Here is a 20,858-nt window from a genome sequence, read left to right as displayed (position 1 = left end):
ATACTCCGCGGCAGCTGGACATAAATATGATGTTACGTCGCTACGAAAAATTTTTAACCCAGAAATAACCATTCTAATCTTTTTTTTCGTAAATGATCACCTGGGATGTTTTTTACACCCTAATTAAAAGCCATTGTTATTAACTACATATTGTATATTATTGATTGTACTACAATTTATTTAAGTTATTATGTATATAGACTTAGTTAATATTTTCTGAAGAAACATTTTTCATGTCTATCTTCTATTTTTCTTATTTTCACATGCAGAGTAAATAATGGATAGATTATTTTGAATTTCGAATTCTTCGGGTTGTGTATGCAATCTCATATAGTTTTGTTCAGCGTGTGGATAATACTCAAGCGAGATGCACCTGATGATAAAGTACAATGGGTAATAAAATTCTTATTTTGAAAGAAACATTGAATCTGTCATAATTAGACTATTAAAATAGTTATAATTTTAATATAAATTTTTTAAATATATATATCTATTCTATTCGAATAGTCGTCGTAGGCAACTGCAATATAGCAACTAGAGAAGAATTGATACACTTGTCAAGAGTAATACTTGTTCAAAAAAAAGATTGCTGCACTGTTAAGTTCAGTACACGATGTGCTGATCCGTTGTCATTACTTTCATGCTAAATGTAAATCGGGACAGTCTTGATGCAGAATTGTTAAACCAAATGATATCTTGTGTGTTTTCTTTTGTGGCAGCTATATGGTAATTATAAACTAAAGTAATGTAAAGCAATTTAATTTTTAGTACGTAAAAATCATCCCGTACAGTACAAAAATATTGCAGCAACATTGCAGAAATATTTTATTGCAAGATTGTAATATTGCAGAAATGTTGCAAAATATTGCTGCAATGTTTCGGTAAAATGTCCGCTTTAACAATATTGCTGAAACATTGCACGTAATGTTGCAGCAACATTGTAATATAAGGTTTATGCAATATTATGCTCTGCGTACAATGAAAGAGTACTTGCAACAATATTGCAGCGAAACATTACACAGTATACAGCTATGAAGGAATACTTGCAGCAACATTGCTGTAACATTGGAATGTTAATTGCTGCAAATTTATGTATTGTATGGATTAAATATTAGACATACAAAAAATTAGAAATAAATATTAAACGAAACGCACAATAGATACAAATAAGGCATAAAATGTTATATTCACTGAGCGTTTTACATTTAAGGGGGAAAGGTCATGTAATCAGCGGAAAAAGCTGATTTTCATAAATTTTTTTGCGGCACAAGACTTTTAATAAATTGTCAATAACTTTTCTTACATATTTTATATAATTCTACATCTTTTTATTATAAGAAGTATGTGAGAATTATAAAAAGTATGTGAGAAAAGTTATTATAAGAAGTATGTGAGAATTATGAGAAGTATGTGAGAAAAGTTATGGACAGTTCATTTTGAAAGTCTTATGCCGCAAAAAAATTTATAAAAATCAACTTTTTTCTACTTTTTCCTGATCTTCCCTCGTTAATCTGTATTTTTAATTTTTTTTGTTTCTAATATTTAATAATCATTTCTATTCCTCTATTGTATGCAAAACCTTACTCATGGATTATATACAACTTGACATAATATTCTTAACATACAAAGTAATTAAAATTGTTCTAAAAAACGCATTGATCTATTATAGAAAGTTTTAGTATTACTGATATATTAAGACTAATATGCTAATTTATGTGTGTAATAATATAATGTATTTTATTTAAGAATTCTTAAAGGTTAAAAATTATAGAAGTAATTCTTATTAAATGACCATGCATTTATAATAGAATAGAATAGGTCATTATATTTTTCATAATATTTTTTAGATAATGCTGCAATATTGCTGAAGTAATATTGCAAAAAAATATCTTTGCAATGTTTCTGCAACATTGCATTGCAACGTGCAACATTGCAACATTGCAGCAATGTTGCTGCAAGTTTTTGTGCTGTAGGGGATACAGACATAAATAAGTAGTTTTTTATATCGATATATCTAGAAGAAAGCTTATGTGATATCCTGGCGTGTGTGACAGCGATAGCTGCAACAGAATTAGCACTTTGTTTTATATATTCGAGTGACGTTAACGTAGATGAAGTGTGGTTCCAAATTTAGAGGAGCAGAATTTTTAAAAAAGCATAACAGCAGTTTTTTCGTATTTTTGTAGTTTTTTTTTCATTAGCACGTATTGTTATGTTCTAGTGTTTATAAATATCTCGCATTAGCGAAAAAACTTTTCCATGTCTCACATGTTTGTCGTTGATTATAGATTTTGATCGAATATACTTATTGCATTATCCAATTTATATCTCTTTATATACCGTCATATACCTTTGTGTACCTATCTAAAATTTTCGATAAACAAATCGGTCATTTAATTTGAATATATCTGTTCACAGAGTTCGCAAGTCATTTTGCTCATCAAACAATATTCTATTTAAAATCACCGACAATGTACAAAGAATTGTTTGAACAGTGGCCTGGCTCGCTTTATAAACTGGTGAGCAAATACACATGAAGAGAGCAATTGCATAATTTATTTCAAACTTGCAGAATCGATGTGCGTGTCAGTAGGTATTAGTGTTTACTTAGAAAATGACTTTGTTCTTGGCATTCGAATTGTCGTGCGAGTTGAAGAGCAGTCGCGCGAGTCCCTCGTGTCTGAATCAGTCGGTCCTCAAGATCGATAATTGCGATGAGGCACACGATTGGCGCGCGAATAAAACTTTATTATGCTTTAACAGAGCAGTCAGGTAATTGTCGTGTGACACGAATAACTGCTGTAATGTGTACCGTTATCTAACAAACTAAATTGACTACTTTATTTGCTGCGGTCGATATGAAGTAAATGCAGTGTGGCTGCAATCGCAAATATATTGGCTCCGGGATCGTTGTGCATCGTGCTCGAGCTGGTTTTGTTGAGCTGACTTATAAAATCAGTAACATTCCTACTATCGACAATCGCCATAAAAGGATGTTTAGCAGACTCGATCTCTATTTGATTTTAAGTCCGATTATTTTCACGTGGGTATCATTTGATTTCGTGTGCGGTCTATTGATTAGGCCGACTTATGTGTACGAGGGTTTGATCAAAAGTATACATGACTATTTCAATAACACATGCATCCTACTTCTGCACAATTCTAATGAGACAGGTGAGAACAATGTGGAAATAGAATATTGCAACAAATATTACTACGGCGATTTGACACGCTGATTCATTCGATTCTTCGTATATATTGAAAAATCGCGCTTTGCAGGAATCATGGAAGATGAACACATGCTCTTTCTTCAGAAATATCTGAGCATGAATAGTTTTATACGCACTGCTTTCATGGATTTTCGTATGTTTAATGAACGAGTAAGCGTTTAAAAAAGAAAGAAATTTGTTCTTTTTCTGAAATCCGTATTACTTAATTGTTTAATATCAAAGCGAAACATTTCTTAACAAAATCATATGTAATAAATAGCAGAATTATGTTGTGCATCTAATTATCCCAAATAATGCACCTTGCAAAAAAAGGGATTTGTTTGCTTGCAGGTTGGACAAAGTTTTTTTCACATCAAGAGGCCTTTGTTCGTCCTAATGAACGATGCTTTAAGAGATGATTTTGCATATGTAAATATTCCTGAACAGTTTAAAGAATATCATTAAAGAGACTTTATTAGTTATTTAATTATTGTGATAATATTATTATTAGATTTAAAAAAATATTAATGTGTATAAAAATATAAAAAGTTTCTTCTTTTTGAATTTTCAAATTATAGTAAATACGTGCACAAATTAAATAGATTGGACTCATTAGAGTTTTTATTGCTGCGCACTTTTAAAATGTTTTACAATTTAATAAAACCAAAATATTTTTACAAATTTTTATTTTTTTTGGGTGAAATATTGCTTTCTTGTTAGCTCATAACACATAGTCTGATAAATTTTCATGCAGACGAGTAATATAAACGTTTATTTACTAAAATGTAGGAAATGGCATCGTGGATCGCAATGTATTATCCCACTTGGCTGGTATTCTTCGGTAACGAGACCAGCATCTCGGAATTTTTCTTTGAGATTTACGTGCCATTTGACTGTAAGTTTATGGTGGCTCAGTCTAGCCCAAACGTAACTGGTAGAGAGATTATCACCGAAGTCTATCAAGTTGACAGAGGAAAAGAACTGAGATCCAACCAGTTCGGTACATGGGATGTTCAGCACGGTCTGAATGGTCCTAAACATGGTCTATATTTTAGAAGAAACGATCTTTTCGGACAGAATATACGTGTTACGTCGATTCACGTAAGGACGCTTATTTTACTTTTCGCGAGAGTTTCATAATTATAATTATATCAATTTTTTTAGACATGCAATTAGTGATTAGCTAATCATTGAAAGAAAAATAATAATTACCGTCAGTATATAATAATTACATTTAAATTACGTTTTCCTAATTTTTTTTTCTTCTACATCACATATAATAGATTAAAAATGACATATTGTTGTTGAAAAGTATTTTTGTTAATCATTTATCACCTTACCTTCTTTTTTTTCTTTTCTTAAAAAATAAAATGTTTATTATATTCAAGAACTTTGATTTAATATTTGCTTTAATATAACAATTTTATCGATAGGACCCTCCTCTCAGTATGTTTCGTCGTAACGCACACGATGAGATAATAGGAATAGATGGCTTTTTTGGGGAAGTAATATTCCTATTGCAAGAAGCACTAAATTGCACGTAAGTGAATTATCAGACTAAAATTATCTTACGGATGTGTGGAAGTTATTATGTTATATAAAATTGTGCTCTGTGGATAAGTGCTATTATTTAACGACTATGTTATATAATATGCAAATAAAAATATAAGATTTATCAGATGCATGAGAAATTAATAATTGTCACAATAAGTTATACTGTAATATATTTTAAATTTACATGTGTCATTTTTTGTCCGGAGTTTTTTTAGTTTCATCAGCTTTCTTTTGCTTTGGTTTTTTTCCGTTGCTTTATCATTTTCCTGTGCTATTTTATTCTTAATTTTTTGTAATTTGTTCTTGCTTCTATAAGGATATAATGTTTTAAAGAAGATTACACTGCTGTCCTAATTTCAAACTGTTCTATTTGACAGCAAAGTTATATATCATGACTTTATCATCGCTCCTTCATAGTGTGTCCTTTTTTGTCCTGAAACTGTTGCAACAGGTATTGTTGTTTGAAAGAAATAGTTAATAATTTTGAAATAATATGTAATTGTTTATTTTTTTATCTTGACAGCTTTTTCGCTGCAACGTTCCTTAAGCAAAAACATACAATTGTCATGAAATTAATTGATTTATCAATTGTTTTGAAACTAATTCATTACTCTTGTCTTATACAGGCTGAGACAAAATTGCTGATTACAAAAATAAATTTTCCCTAATTGTGCTGTAGATTCACTTACAAGGAGGCCGAAACATGGGGCATGTGTCTACCAAACCGTTCGTGTACAGGTGTGGTTGAGATGTTAAAGAATAACGATGTTGATTTTGCGGCAACGGAATTCATGATGACCTCGGATAGATTAGATGCTATCAGTTTTACACAGCCTATCTTCACAACCAAGTAATATATTTCTTCTTCAAAAATTTTAAGCAATGAAATATCAAAGTTTAACCGAACAATTTTTTGACATGATTGACATATCTCTCTGATGCTTAATCTAACAAACAGTCTATACCTAGCAAGCAAAATGTGTAAATTAAATGTGTAAATTATTAAAATTTGCAAAATTAACAAAATTTTAGTCAAATATATATCTTACTTAAGACATTCCAGACGTCCAGACATCTAAATATTTAAACACGTCAGAGTTCATTGAAAATTAATATACTTGCAAGTTTAGGATTTGACTAATGTAATTAAAATCTATTATTTACATTCTCTATTTTAAGGTGTCGTACATATATCAAAAGGCCTGCGATGACCGATTTAAAATGGAATGCTTACACGGCACCGTTCTCCGGGTCGATTTGGGGCGCTATCGTTTTTATCATCGTATTTTCAAGCGGATTGATCGTGTTTATTCAGAAATTATTTGCATTCATGTTACCGTATCTTCAAAATGATCGTTCGAGATTTACAGAAATTTTATTTTATACTGTAGGAGCGTTTTGTAGTCAAGGTAATTTTAATTTCTGCGCACCATTCTTTACTCGAATACTTGTGCCTTTCTCAATTTGGTATAGTTCTTTTTTAATGTACGACCGCTCTCTTTCATGAAACATGGTAACAGGTATGAAACAATCGATGCTGGATCCTATAAGAATGGTGCAGGTCGTAATTCATTTATCAGCTGTCGTGATCGTAGCAGCGTATTCCGCTGCCTTAATTAGTTATCTTGCTGTTAAAACGTTCGTCATGCCTTTTACGACTATGGATGGCCTACTGAGGGATAATACTTATCGTTTTGGCGTGATCAAAGACTCAGCTGATTATAGTTTCTTCCAGGTGTTAAAAATAATCTTGACATTATCTTGCCATAAAATCAATGATCAGAAGATAAGGATATTGTATATTTAAAGTAAAATGTTGCAGTGATATATATATATATATATATATAGTTAATTAAATTTTTTATTGATACAAGATTAAGATGAATTACGTATTAATTTATACGTCTTTATTCTTTTTTTAAATAAATTAGCAACAAAAATATTGTTTATAGAAGGTTTATATGCTATCTATTAATTTGAAATGATTTTTACGACAGAACACATCGGATAGAACGATGAGAGTGCTGTTTGATCAGTTACTAAAAAAAGAAACTGATTTGCCGAATAATGCTTTGGATGGCCTAGGACGCGTTTGTAGGGAGAAGAAGTATGCCTTTATGATGATGGATAGCACGGCAATATTGCTAAAGCCGATGATCAGCTGCAAGTTGGAGTCGTTGGATGTTATCACGCAGTCCACCATAGCGATGGCTCTGCAACCAAACAGTCCATACCGTGGTATCATTAACAAAAAGTTCGTGGAACTTCATTAATGTGAATTATGATGTAATTCTGATAAAACATCCGTTTTATTTTTTACAGTATTCTTGTATTAAGAGACAGTGGAATTCTGCAACGTTTAATGCAGACGCAATGGTCGAGCAGCCTAAACGAAATAAATGTACGCACGTTTATTAGATTTTGCAGGCTATCACTCGATAGACAGATTGATACACTTACTTCTGGTTATAGGAAAAATCAGGATGGAAATCGGTCGAGATCGGCGACATAGTGCCGCTACTGCTTTTAATAATTATTACGTTGTTCATCAGCTATTTCATCTGCGTTGTGGAACAAGTTATCTACAAAGCAATGTCTAATCAACGAATCAAGCAACAAGTCAATGATCCGCGGCAGCTGGACATAAATATGATGTTACGTCGCTACAAAAAATTTTTAACCCAGAAATAACCATTCCATTCTTTTTTTCGTAAATGATCAGCTGGGATGTTTTTTACACCCTAATTAAAAGTCATTATTATTAACTACATATTGTATATTATTGATTGTACTACAATTTATCTAATTTATTATGTATATAAACTTAGTCAATATTTTCTGAAGAAACATTTTTCATGTCTATCTTCTATTTTTCTTGTTTTCACATGCAAAGTAAAGAACGGTTAAATTATTTTAAATTTCGAATTCTTCGTGTCGTGTATGCGATCTCATATAGTTTTGTTTACAACGGTGCGGTCACAGTATACGCTGTGGGGGGCAAAACTCGTAGGCTATAGAATTTGCTGATTTCCCTGGCAGTCGTTTCCAGAGTTTACCAAGCGATAAGTCAAGTTAAAGTCACGTCTCTTGCTAGTGTTTCTATCGAGTACCGAGAATCTTTTGTCTCTTCTATTGAATAATTGTAATATATAATTACGTGGTATAATTACATTGTAGTGTGATATTCTTACATATATTCATTAATTATATATTTTTATATACAAGATATTATTTGAAATATGTTTATTATGTAATATATGTTAAAAATATTCTATTATTACTATTAATTACTAATCAATGACAAATTAGCTTGCAAGTATTTCTAGCTGCTGAGTCATGTCGTCGAAGTTTCGTGTGTCGGAATATCAGAAAGAGTTAGAAGAGAAGTACCGTATGTCCATGAATAAAGAAAATGTGTACAGTGTGCAAAATGGCAAACTCGAAGGCAAAAGCGAAGGAAAGAGGAAAGGCTTATCGTGGAACGCGGAAAATCGTGTCGTTCGTAGGACAACGTCGATGCAAAACTTTTTCGTCGGCCAACCAAAGTTCCAGATTTATCACGATGGCAATGACGAGAATGTCCGATCACGCCCTCGTGTGCGAAAAGATGTATGCAGAAAAGAGATCAGAGCAAGAGGATCAGAGCAAGCCCAAACGGAAAACCCGAATAACAAAAAGCCCGAAAAGACAATTGTGTCGACAACTGAAGCAGCGGCAGTCAAAATTGATTCTGATTTACATACCGTTTCACGCAGGTGAGGGGAATGTTTCACGAAAAATTAATTTTGTTCTAAAGATACCAAGCTGTATTTTAAAGATTATATTTGATGCTTCTCTCTAATGCGATATACACAAAATAAAGAATTTCAGTAAGCTAATAAAAAAAAAATATTTTTTTTAAGAGCGCGTTCCTCAAGCAACTGTCGGCACAGAGTTCCTTTGGACAGAGCGGTCGCAATGAAAAGCAAATTATTTGCAAATCGAAGGTAATTCTACGAATAAACATATTTTTTAACACATTTCTTTGTGTGTGTTATAATATTATAATTTATAAAAATATAAAGATTATAATATAATTTACAATTTATTTATAAGTTATTCAGTTTAAAATGCAAAACGAAAGAAGAATATTGCATGAATATAAATACTCGTATTTAGATTTTATTTTCAAAATAGTAACCGTTTGAAAATGTTTTGCTATCATATTATATCTGACCTTACCTGTTTATTATTACTACGTCTGCTGCTCTCTTATTATGAAGTAAAATATTTTATTTTTGTAAATTTTCTATATGCTTTGAATAATTTCTTCAATTTAACTGAAATAAATAAAACATAAGGAACTTATGCAAGTTCCTTCTTCTTAGTTTATTTTGAAGTTTAGCTTTCGGAATATTGATACAAAAACATTAATTAAGAAATTTTTCACTAAACCTATTTTCATACATATTTAAATTTTATCAATGTCTATTTACATGTTATATTTATTGTGGCAATAATAAATCAAATTTTATTTACAGATCTTATTCCGATTGCAGAAAGTTGCAAGTACAACCATCCGACATTCAAAGAGCTAAATGTCTTACGGATGACGTTAAAAAACGAACTCTTTCAAGTATCCAAATGTGGAGGGATAAAATGAGGAGGTCACAAAGTTAGTACTTTTGAATATAATAAAACCCAATGTGCATGCACGAGCCTAAGTTAAAAAGAAAAAGTTTCTTATTCGTAAATTTTTTACAGCTGGTTCTGTGCCCAAAAACATAACGGCCAATGCACAGAATGTCGATAGAACGAATGTAAAAACCAAATTACGAAAAAATTTTATTATTAGATCTATGGATTTGCAACCCGAGATTGAGACGCCGCAAAATCAGACGACTGAATCGAATAAAAATGTTGAACAAAATGCCAATTCCCTGACGAATGTACTTAGAATGGTATCAAACGAAATTGCAGTGTATCTGGAAAATCAAGATTTTGCTTCACGAGATAAAACTAACACGAGGTATAAAATACTTACAAATATAAAATAAAATAAAATAAAGATTTTATTTGTATATTATTATTAAATTATTAATTAAAAATAATACAAATTGTTTCTGATAAATGATAAATTATAGCAAAACAAGCACAAAACTGAACTTTAAATTGTTGCAAATATCTTTTTCAGGAGCTCTACTTCTACGACAACTCAGGGTGTATTAAATACTAATCTATTACATAATAATCAATCTACGATGATGAACTCTGCTGTAAGCGTAACACCTTTAGATGGTCCTTTGTCCCTGCCATTGACTCCGACGAAGGTACAGAAATATAATTTATAGAAAATATTATTTGTTTAATTTATTATTATTATTTGAATATTATTATTTATTATTATATTGTTGTTATTTATGATATTAAAATATAAATTGTATAATATACCTATTGTTAATATATCAATACGTTCTCTCGGTGCGTTTCTGATATTAGTGTGATATGCAAATTAGACATATTTTTAAAATAAACTTACGACTACACAGGCATATTGCTATACTACAGCTTTAGTATTAAAGTAAATAAATCATTTTATATCATTAACTCGTTTATTTAAAACATTTTTGTATTTGTTACAAAGGTGCGTTATGAAAAACGAGTGGCAACAGGAAAATCATTGATGAACAAAGTGGACGAGCTTGACATTATTGCCTTAACACCGTACGAACGCGATTACTTGGAGGACGTACTAGACGCAGAACGCATGAGAGAGGAAAATGCACCGAGGCTGTCCTCTCGTTTTCTACGTGAGAATATAAACGCAGAACAGAGAAGAATTATCGTGAAATATATTATTCGCCTTGGCGTAAGTGCAACGTAGAGTTTTTATTAATGTAGAAATTCATTGAAAGCAATATAAATTTTTTTTTGTGCTCATATATGCAAAAATAATTTTTATATTAATAATGAAAACATGTAAGATATTTTTACGTACTTAATTAGAACGAAAAAACGTTTTTATTAAAAATGTTAATTTCGGTTTTACAATTAATTCTTAGGCACACTATCACTACTCGTCGCATGTTGTTTATCAGACTATCAAGTTGTTTAATGTAACTATTGATCGAATTTTGGTGGAAATGCATGATATACAATTAATAGCTCTGGCGTGTCTCTGGATAATACTCAAGCGAGATGCACCTGGTGATAAAATACCATCGGTAATAAAATTCTTAGATCAGAATAAAGATTGGAACTTGTCATAACTAGACGATTAAAACAGCTGTAATTTTAATATAAATTCTTTGAAGTTATCTAATCGAATAGAATAATCTTTGTAGGCGTCCGCAATACTGCAACTGGCTAAGGAATTATATATTGGTCAGGAGAAAAACTTGTTCACGTTTGAAAAGAAGATTCTTTCCGTTGTTAAGTTCAGCACACGATTCGCTGATCCGTTCTCGTTACTTTCATACTACATATTAAATGTGAATCGGGACAGTCGATGCATTATTATTAAACCAAATGATATTTTAAATGTATTTTTTTGTGGTAGCTACATGGTAATTATAAACTTAAGTGATGTAAAGCAATTTAATTTTTAATACGCAAACTGATTATACAGAAATAAACAAGTAGTTTTTTTTTTATAGATCGATATATCTATGCTGGATGAAAGTTTATGTGATATCCCGGCGTGTGTGATAGCGATAGCTGCAACAGAATTAGCACTTCGTTTTGTATATTCGAGTGACGTTAACGTGGATGAAGCCTGGTTCCATATTTGGAAGAACAAACAGTCGCTCACAGAGTAAGAAAAAGATTGGCGAATAGATTTATAACAAACGTCTCGCTTTCTGTTTTAAATGAACATATTCGTTACATTTTTCTTAAAGAACAGATATTTCATACAGCACAGAAGTTTGTAGCATTATTTGCTGTAATATTGTACATTGCAGTGCCATGTTGCAAAGATTTTGCAGAGATTTGTTTGCAATATATTTCAGCACTGTTGCATTATTTAAAAATATTGTGTATATTGAAAAATAATACCCTCTGCTTTATCCGCGAGTAATGTGCACTATCAAATAAACGTAACGGAAGTTTACTTTTTGTAACTAAAAACTACATTAAAAAAATAAAAGAGACTGTTTCATGAAGTTTTTCACTGACATTTTAATGAAATAATTGGAATGACGAATTGAGTTTAAAAATAAAAATAAATAAAATATATTTTACCCAATAAAATTTTGAATTATTTAATGTAAAAATTAATTTATGAGCATGTAATATTTCTGAATGTTATATGTGCTAAAATATATAAATATAATGACACCTTAAATTCTATTAGAAAGCACATTATATTATAACAATATTGCATTGCAATACTTCCAAAGGTGGATTTTTTGCAGCAATATTGCAATATTTCACAACATTTTTGCGATTCTGCAATCTTGCATTGAAATATTTTTGTTGCATAATATTTTTATTTTACTGCAATTTTTCTGTGTTGTATAGATATATTAATTTTGCAACAAAAAAAATATATAATTTGCAATATGTTTTGCAAGAAATAATTAATTTGAAATTTTGCGAGATGTACTAATTCACAGTTTATTTATATTTAGTTGGGAAGAAAAAGTGAAGAATTCTACGAAGCAAATTATGATACAACGTGCCCAGAAATACGATAGTTCTTGTGCGAATGTTATATATAAGAAATACAAGCTCAGCAAATACGGTGGCGTATCCACTTTTCTTTATGATAAACTGATGAAAGTCGTGATTTAATCAGAATTGCAGAAATGATTTTCAAGTTTTGACGTTTGGAGTATTTTACTTTTGCTAATGTTGTTTAACGAAGTTTGATTAAGTGTGTGTGTTTATTTCGTTATCAAATGTTTTATATTTAAATCGCGCTGGTCGCGTTTACGTTTTACAATGCCAGCAAACAAAAATAAACTTAAATAAATTAAAAATTGCAATTCATGTTACTTTATCCGAGTTTGCACTTTAGAATCTTTCAGTATTTTTAAATTTAAATAAACTTAACTGGATTGAAGTACAAAATGTACTATTCATAAATTTGAATTCAGATTGAATTCATGCATTATATTAGTTTTGAATTCAAAACGAATTGAAATACAAAATACGTGAGCTATTCATTAAATTCACATTACTTTTGATCAAAATAAATTCATTTCTATCAATTATAATTTATTTTTATTTGCTGGGATTCATGAAAAAATTTTTCTTTTTTATTGAGAAACATATCTATTTGAAAAATTTTTTATAATGTTAATGCGAGAAATATAATGTACATGTATGCTCTGAAAAAATATATTTTTATAAAAGTATAAAGAAGCAAGCGTTTAATTTAGGTCTACGCTCGGCATGGCTCCTTAAAAGATTGAAGTGCGTAATCTCTATTACGACAATATGCTACTTGTCAGTGCGTAATAATATAAGCGAAGTTATCGACAGTACTTTATTTATCTAACAGTTATCTCGGGTTATCGATATATGACTTAATTATTTAATGGTGACAACAGAGTTGCAGTATCACATATGCTATGATCAAGAGCTATCAAATAATGTTCAATTTTTCATCGTCAAGTTTTAATGATTGCTGTAGTTCTGCTAATTATTTGCCCAATCATTCCATTTGTCCCATGTGTTGTCGATGGATATCAGTTCCTTCACGTCATCCTGAAAATTCAGTGCCATATATTTATTTTTCATACAAATAAACAGCTATCTAAATTAACTGTATGTGATCAAATTTAAAGAGTGATATATTGCAAGAAAAATACAAAAGTCTCAATCATTTTTCAGAATGATGCTAAATATAGCATTAAACTGATATCTTTCAATTTTTACTTTAAAGTGTTATACACATACTTATGTATATACAATTTTATAGTACATTTTTGATAACGAATTAATATTTTTATTTGTACGATTTAATAGTGGTACAACATTTAATACTTGATCATATTTGCATTTGTACAGTTAATACGAATTCGACAGACTGATTAATTATTTCAGCCGATTAGGAAATGATCTTACCTTGAATAATACATTAGGCTTGTCGCCCCAGGCTCCAAAGAGGCGTAGCAGATCTGGATTCTTGGAGTACAGGCTACTCGCAGCTAAAATGCCATGTTTCAATTCTTCGAGGGCGTTCGGACTCTTCCCGGCGGAGCTAACAATTATTCTTGGTGGCTCTAATCCTAAATTACAACGTTCCCATTCGTTGATAGCCGCCTGACCGCCATTCGGGCACAGTAAGGCGTAATCTTCGCGTTTGCCAGCGCCGTCCTTCTCGTTATCTAAAATATAGTATGTATATCGTTCATGTAATGTATAATATAATTACATGTGTAATTTATTTAAGAAAATTGTACTTACCGAGTTGTTGCAAAGCTGTTAAAGGTAGGAATGCGACGTCTCCTTTACCGTCCTTTAAACATCTAAAAAAACGAATTAAATTTTCTCTTCAAAGATTATAAAAGGTAACATAAATACTTAATTTTTATTATTAAATTAGAAAAACCTTATGTAATTAATTTTATTTTTTATGAACGTGAAGAATTCTTATTTTATTTATACAAATTAGATAACAATGCGTTTAGAAAATGCTAAAAAAAATAGGATGTCACCTGAGCGCTCCTTTTCCGCCGTTGTAATATTCGGCGTCCGTAGGTTTGCATTTCGTCGCTTCTTTCGCCTGATCGTCATCAATCTTGATATTGCCAACACACAATTCACATAATCTCGAGTTGAGAGGTGCGCCAGGCGCACAAGACTTAGAAAAGAAGGTATACAACTGGCTAACTTCGTTAATAAATCCTTTCAATTTGAGTGTGTGTGCCAATGCGTAATAGCCAGCGTAATCGCCCTCGTAGCCGCTGTGACAAGACGGTTTGTCTCTTAGGTCGGCTGTGAAAATATTGACAAATAAACTCGTTTAGATTTATATCGCCATTTCTTTTCTTTAAACTTTTTTTAATCACTCAAATAATTTATTCTTCCCTAAAATTGAGCTTGAACATCGATGTCTTTGTTCAACTGATATCTTCGTTAATATAAAATTAATTCCAATTTTTGGGCAATCTTATACATTGTATTTGGTAATTTGACGGATAGGTAGTAAATTTTATTATTTATTTTGGTAACGTACCCAATCCATTTAGGGAGGAGCCACTCTTGATAACAGCAAGTGCTGGCCGCTCGCTGAATTTTGTTGACCCGTCGCCATAGGTCTCGGCGACGATTGGTTTTGCATTGTAATCATTGATTGCATGTTTTACCGATGCACCATCGATCACTGCGATGTCCGCTCCGTTGTCCCTGACAGCCTTTAAGCAAGCAGTCTCGTCTTTCTCCAGTATGCAATCAAATCTAGGTCTAGCGTCTCTGTATAGATCACAGTATATATGTAACATATATTAAGATGTTATGAGAGATGCTTGCATTTTCATAATTTAGACAATTTAATTGTTAAAGCGTTTGATCGGTTTTTTTATTCATGTTCAACTCTAAATAAAATAACAATAAGAATTTCTTTCGCAATAAGGCACCAAGTTAGTTGATCTAGATTCTAGATGACTGTACCTGGAGAACGCGGCTCTAGCGAGATTACGACACTTTTTCAGCGCTTTTTCATTCCACACACACCAACGAGCGTCTCTCTCCGGCGCTCCGGAATTCCTCTCTATCACATCCATGTATTTCGCGCTCTTCAAGTGCTCTTCCGGTGATATTGGTGGTGCGGCGACAGCCAAAGTCTTCTCGTTGAGTAGCAAAAGATCCTTCCACCAATTTGCCTTTTCGTTTTCGCCGAGCTGACCCAGTTGCGTCAACTCCTGAAAAACGTTCCAAAGTTACATCGCAATCCCTTTAATGCAATATAATATACATATTGTAAAAGATTATTTCTCAACTTCTTCAGAATTATCTCATCGTGTTCATGACGACGATTAGTCTCTGCAGCAATGTTAATAAAATCAAGGAATATCTTCCAATATGTAACAAAACTATTACTCTCTTCTAAAAATTAACATGAATAGTAATTTTGTGATTCACGTAACACGTAGGAACACTTTTGTTCAGAGAGCCTCATCCTTATTCCGTGTGACATTCAATTAGTCATTAAAAACACGTCTAAACAGATGCTTAGAAAGCAGATCACGTACTCTTTGGATAGCTTCCGCGTTGTTGGCGTCAGCCCCGTTGGTCATATATCCCTGCCATGGTCGGGCGGCCCACGTGCACGGTTTCGTATTTGCATCGATTGGCACTTTGCTGCCGTCCGGACAGAAGTATCTGAAGTCAGCCGGGTTTTCGGATGTCGGTACCGCTGGCGTAACTCCAACGGGCAGACCGAAGAAACGCTTCACATAAATGACTTTCGTCCAGGCGACTTCGCCGCCGTTGTGAGCCAGACAGCGTAGAGCTCCTTCGTATCCGGAATATATGTCTGGATAATCGCACAAGTCTGGTTTCTCGCAAAGAGCACACATGTTGCTGTACGTCTCCTCTGAAAAAGAAAGCAATAGTCGTAAAGTGTTTATTAAGCGTCTAACTGAGAAATTATTGGCTCACCATGTTTCTTCAATTAGAATCAATAAATAATTTTGTTCAAATAAATTTTATACAATTTACGCGAATCCTGGAATGCGAGACAAATTTGATAAAAAAATAGATATTGATTAAAAATCGATGTCTTATGACTGTCAATACGCATATTTTAATTATTTCGCCGTTTGTGGAAGAAAACGGTCAATTGCAATCAGAAAAAACGCAAGTTCAGTTTACGCAACGCAGTTTTACTTTCTATTCGACGTAACTACTTTATTTGCATCGCAATTTGTTGATCGTCACGGTCACCTTAACTCGCACGATTGTAATTTGACTTCATATAAATACGAGAAAATTAGTTCGTGTTACGAAAGAAATGAGTCAATCTAGGTACGTGTTATTTTGCAGTTGATGATATTGTTTGCCGACGGTTCACCTACATGATACAATCGCCGCAAATTTCAAAGATTACCGCCACTTACTGAGCCTCTGATTGATGGCAGGATCGGGTGACCATTTGCCCACCAGGCAGCCTTTGTCGAAGAGCGTGCTTAGAGCACGAAGCTCATTCTCGCGAGCGGAATATTCCGGGTTGTTAATGTCGGTTAGCACGCCCATCGCGGTCAGCTTCGTGATGGGAATTTTGTAGCCGACATTACGGCCCACGCCAGTATGGCAGGACTTGAGACCCTTCAGACCCTGGACGTTGTTAATGTCCAGATCTTTATGGACCACGGCTACCGCCTCGTAACGATATATCGCGTCAGGTTCCTCTTTCGTCCTCACCTGAACAAATAAAATAAAAGACAAGTACGTCGTATATTAGTCAACAATATGATTATATAATAAATCTTATGCTGAAATAAACATCCTATTCTTGAAAGATCATAAAACATCTGCAAGTAATTTTACTTGCAAGTAATCTCACTTTGACGCTGTCATGTACACGTGATTTTAATTGCCTTTGCTCATTTTTAAAATCCATTATTTCCTTTTTTTATTAATAAAAAATTGAGATATATTACATAATTTAAATAATGATAGTTCTAATCTTCTAAACGGCTTTGCGAGTGCCCGTGACAGGCGGGATAGCATTTGCGTGAAACGCTGTCAAGTGTTAAATTAGTGAATGATTCAAAGTAGTTTTTTTTGTTAATTTGAAATAATTCAATATTTTTAAAAACGTATTTTTACAATAATTTATCGTGCAAATTATACCTTTATGCAATATTCTTTTTAATTTTTTAAATACAATTCCTTCTTATTTTATGAAAAATATTTATAATTAGTTAAAATATATTTGCGTTAAACATTTAAAAAATTTTTGCATTCAAGTTCCTTTGTATTTTTTAAACCTGCTCTAAGCTTGTTTTTTAAAATCATGCCAGATTTATGATTAAAGATCTATTTTTTTTTTATATATTAGGTATCAAAGTATAGGTATGAATATATTATAATACCTGTTCGATGACATTGTATCCAGCCTTTTCAGCTAGCTTATTCTTCGCCGCGAGGTACATATCTTCAGGATCTACAGCGACGATATCTGCTTCCTTCTTGCCGACCCTTTCAACGCAGTCGTATCGATCGCGCCCGGAAATGCACGATATCGGAAAGCCTTTGCTCGCTGAATCTTCCATCATCTTGATGCATTCCTTTGAATAAATCTCCGGGATGCACATTGTGACTAAACAAAACGTGTTTCATAAAAAATCGGATTAATTGACGACTCAGTAAGCATATCCTCGTTTACTTTGCTTGATGCAGTTTTGAACGTACTTATGTTTGAAACTTTAAAATTAAATTTTTTAATTTAAACTTAAAAACTCAGACGTTTAAAGACTTTATGATCATGAGATAACGATAGTTAAAAAAATGTATGACAGTTTTTAAATCTTTGTTAATTCTATACGCACTCTCATGACGGAATGTTTCAAGATCGTATTCGGTTTTGAAATTCACAAGTAAAATCAAAGAGGACAGTTTTTCTTATTTATTATCAGATATTTGATTGTAATAATTTCCAATTATTTTTGCAGCATCACCAATTCCCATGAAGTACTTACACACTCGCGGCGGACTCGTAGCGGACACAGCCGCCACCGCGAAAATCGCGAGCACCGCGAATCTGTGCAGCATCTTGATTACGGCAGAGGGCGATTTTCTCCCAAAGGATCAACGCGATCGGGAAGACGAGACGAAGCTCTGCGGTAAGGCCGCAGACGGATGGTCGGCGGCGACGACGACTTGTCAAGACCGTCCGGAGCAGCGACGATCTACGTACGTCCTTATATAGATGCGTCTTTTTCTTCTATTTCAGCACGGAAGAGAAGTAGGGGAAGGAGTTTCGCTGTTTCTCCTCCTCTCTTCCTCCCTATCGCTTGGTAATCCCCGCCGTCGTTCTTTCTTCGTTCGTTTCGTGTAATGACGCCATCGTCGTTCATTATCTATTCGTTTCCTCACTTCTCCCGCGGCGATGACACTTTCCAGCTTCGTCGCATATGGTTCTTTGGGGAAAGACAGGTTTCTCGTGTTCCAGATTTTTGTGTTGTGAAAATTATTATCGAATTCGAATATACACCTAAATAGACAATAAAGAGTGATTCTGTTTAAGATCACGAAAGTGATATAACTTTGAGTTTGAATTATGTTGTTGACATACTAAAATAATTGTCTTTTGTGTCAATTTTACCAACGTTACAATAAAAATGCATCGTTCGATGCAGAGATTTTTTTATCTTGAACATAAGAATTAATAAATTACTTATTTTTCGATTTCAAGTGTTAATTTAATTTTAAGCAATTTAATTTAGCCGAAATCGCGCGATTACACGCGCGAAAATTTAAATAAGCTTTAATTATAAGAAAAGTACATTGGGCCAAATATTAATAATTTCTGTAATTATATATAAACAATTACCAGAGACAGTAGAATTTCAATTTAAAAATCAACTATCAACAAACCTAATATTCGAATCTCAGAAGCAAAACATGTGTCAGAGTATTTAATTGACTTGTAATAAAGAAAAAAGTTATTCCGGTTTTCGATGAGACTCTGTTCGTGAAAAATACTACAAGAGCTAGATCTCGTTGAATCTCTGGTTGGGCTCGGATCGCTCGCGGTCATTAACTCGGTAACTTTCCAGAATGGGTTTCTCGCCCATTCGTCGGTGGTACCGTGGATGGAAAACCTTGAAGAGATTTTTCTCCATCGGTCCGGTCCTCGTTCGCCTCCTCCTCGTTTCAAGTTTAATCCGTGTCCTCGGCTTTGTTTGGCGAATCCGCGTCCTTCGCTCTTCGAAGATGCGACGCACGCACACACGCATGCACGTTATCATGCATATTGCCAAGTTAAAATCGTATGGAGCATTATTGATATAAGGAAAATAATTTACAGCGGTAATTCCCCGTTATCGTCAACGGTTTCACGATTTTCCGTCTCCTTTTTTCATTCTGTGTCACTTTTCTGTATACAAATCACAAACTGTAATGTCACTCATGTTTTGTCGTAAAATGGCACTCGATAAGTATATAATCTCTGAACCACAAGATATAATGATGCTGTGTTGTGCATGTTGCTGCAGAATAGGCTCATAAAGAATAATCTAATAAAAATAAAGCTTATCTGTATAAACGCGTTATCTGCCAGGCAATATTAATTTACATGATGCAATACATAAATTTCACTGAAAACAGTTGATAATAACATAAAGATAACAATCCTTCACTATAAAGTCATCAAAAATTTAAATTGAATTAATTATAAATTAAATCTTTTTTTTTAGAATCATAGTTTTTAAAATTTTAGAATTGTGTGAAGATGTAATAATGTTAGAGATTACAACTTATTTTAATCTTTATACATATATATTGCAACTTAATGTGCAATGCCAACTTGTAATATTTACATAACGTGTACGTGTTTATTGCAATTTCTTTTGCGCAAAAATACTGTTTTCATAACAAGAGAATAATTATAAAATAATATTTATATAATAACACTTTGCCATATCAACTTTTTTTTTAAATAGATCTGATATATGTGGGAGGAGGGATCTAATATATAACATAAGGATGACTTTTTTGTTTCTTGTTGATAGATTCTTATCGGTGGATCATTATACAACTTGCGGAAACACGAACGTTGACGTTGAGACATAAACGCGTATCTGTGTGGGCTGCGATCACGTATCCCTTTTGGAATATATATTACTAATGATTAGATATTAGTTTCTTTTTTTGATTAGATAGGTATTAAAAGCATTCTTCGTTATATGACTAATGATCTGATTTTCCGTTACTAAGGAAACTTCCATTTAGATAATTGAACCTTCCATTTTCAAAGTTTTGCTTTTGATAAAAAGATATCAAAAAAATGCAACGAAAAAGAGAAATGCGTATTGCCGTATAAATGTAGGCAGTTCCTCATTATTCGACAAAGTGAAAACTTTGTATCTTTAATTGTAAACTACAATTAAGACATTATTGTAAAAGAAAAAAGAAATAAGTTCTTTTTTTGAAATAATAAAC

General features: G+C 32.5%; 3 protein-coding genes and 1 long non-coding RNA gene across 5 annotated transcripts; 2 read left to right on the top strand and 2 right to left on the bottom strand.

The window, feature by feature from the left end:
- Positions 1-1,991: 1,991 nt before the first annotated feature.
- LOC105207594 (glutamate receptor ionotropic, delta-1) lies at positions 1,992-13,294 on the top strand. Of its 2 annotated transcripts, XM_026133689.2 has the most exons (12): positions 1,992-3,174; positions 3,280-3,380; positions 3,561-3,638; positions 3,999-4,310; positions 4,643-4,749; positions 5,443-5,613; positions 5,943-6,172; positions 6,284-6,498; positions 6,761-7,017; positions 7,086-7,164; positions 7,236-7,923; positions 8,073-8,495. In XM_026133689.2, the coding sequence occupies exons 1-11, from the start codon at positions 2,868-2,870 to the stop codon at positions 7,452-7,454; spliced, it is 2,076 nt and encodes a 691-aa protein (XP_025989474.2). In that variant the 5' UTR covers positions 1,992-2,867; the 3' UTR covers positions 7,455-7,923; positions 8,073-8,495. The 2 variants fall into 2 exon arrangements, with proteins under 2 accessions (XP_025989474.2, XP_011175295.1); XM_011176993.3 differs by lacking the exons at positions 1,992-3,174; positions 3,280-3,380; positions 3,561-3,638; ... (5 more) ...; positions 6,761-7,017; positions 7,086-7,164 and adding exons at positions 8,666-8,749; positions 9,284-9,417; positions 9,507-9,771; ... (4 more) ...; positions 11,399-11,556; positions 12,374-13,294 and having other exon boundaries at positions 7,527-7,905; positions 8,073-8,518.
- Positions 12,953-18,590, bottom strand: Tf (transferrin). The gene is given in 10 exon segments (NM_001304604.2): positions 12,953-13,454; positions 13,815-14,077; positions 14,157-14,218; positions 14,408-14,687; positions 14,929-15,164; positions 15,363-15,613; positions 15,944-16,287; positions 16,811-17,114; positions 17,789-18,015; positions 18,395-18,590. Coding segments are annotated over 10 exon segments (2,109 nt in total). The 5' UTR covers positions 18,468-18,590; the 3' UTR covers positions 12,953-13,385.
- Positions 17,930-19,072, top strand: LOC120359689. Its single transcript, XR_005576451.1, has 2 exons — positions 17,930-18,061; positions 18,368-19,072. It is a non-coding gene; the product is annotated as an uncharacterized LOC120359689 (long non-coding RNA).
- On the bottom strand, positions 18,607-19,897 carry LOC105207516. Its single transcript, XM_011177040.3, has 2 exons — positions 19,506-19,897; positions 18,607-18,909 (listed from the first exon to the last, which is right to left on the bottom strand). Exons 1-2 carry the CDS (start codon positions 19,664-19,666, stop codon positions 18,645-18,647), a joined length of 426 nt encoding a protein of 141 aa, XP_011175342.1. The 5' UTR covers positions 19,667-19,897; the 3' UTR covers positions 18,607-18,644.
- Positions 19,898-20,858: the final 961 nt, after the last annotated feature.

The sequence above is a fragment of the Solenopsis invicta genome, chromosome 16 (genome assembly GCF_016802725.1).
Source record: "Solenopsis invicta isolate M01_SB chromosome 16, UNIL_Sinv_3.0, whole genome shotgun sequence".
NCBI classification, from domain to species: domain Eukaryota; kingdom Metazoa; phylum Arthropoda; class Insecta; order Hymenoptera; family Formicidae; genus Solenopsis; species Solenopsis invicta.
This window is presented reverse-complemented; position numbering and strand designations above follow the sequence as displayed.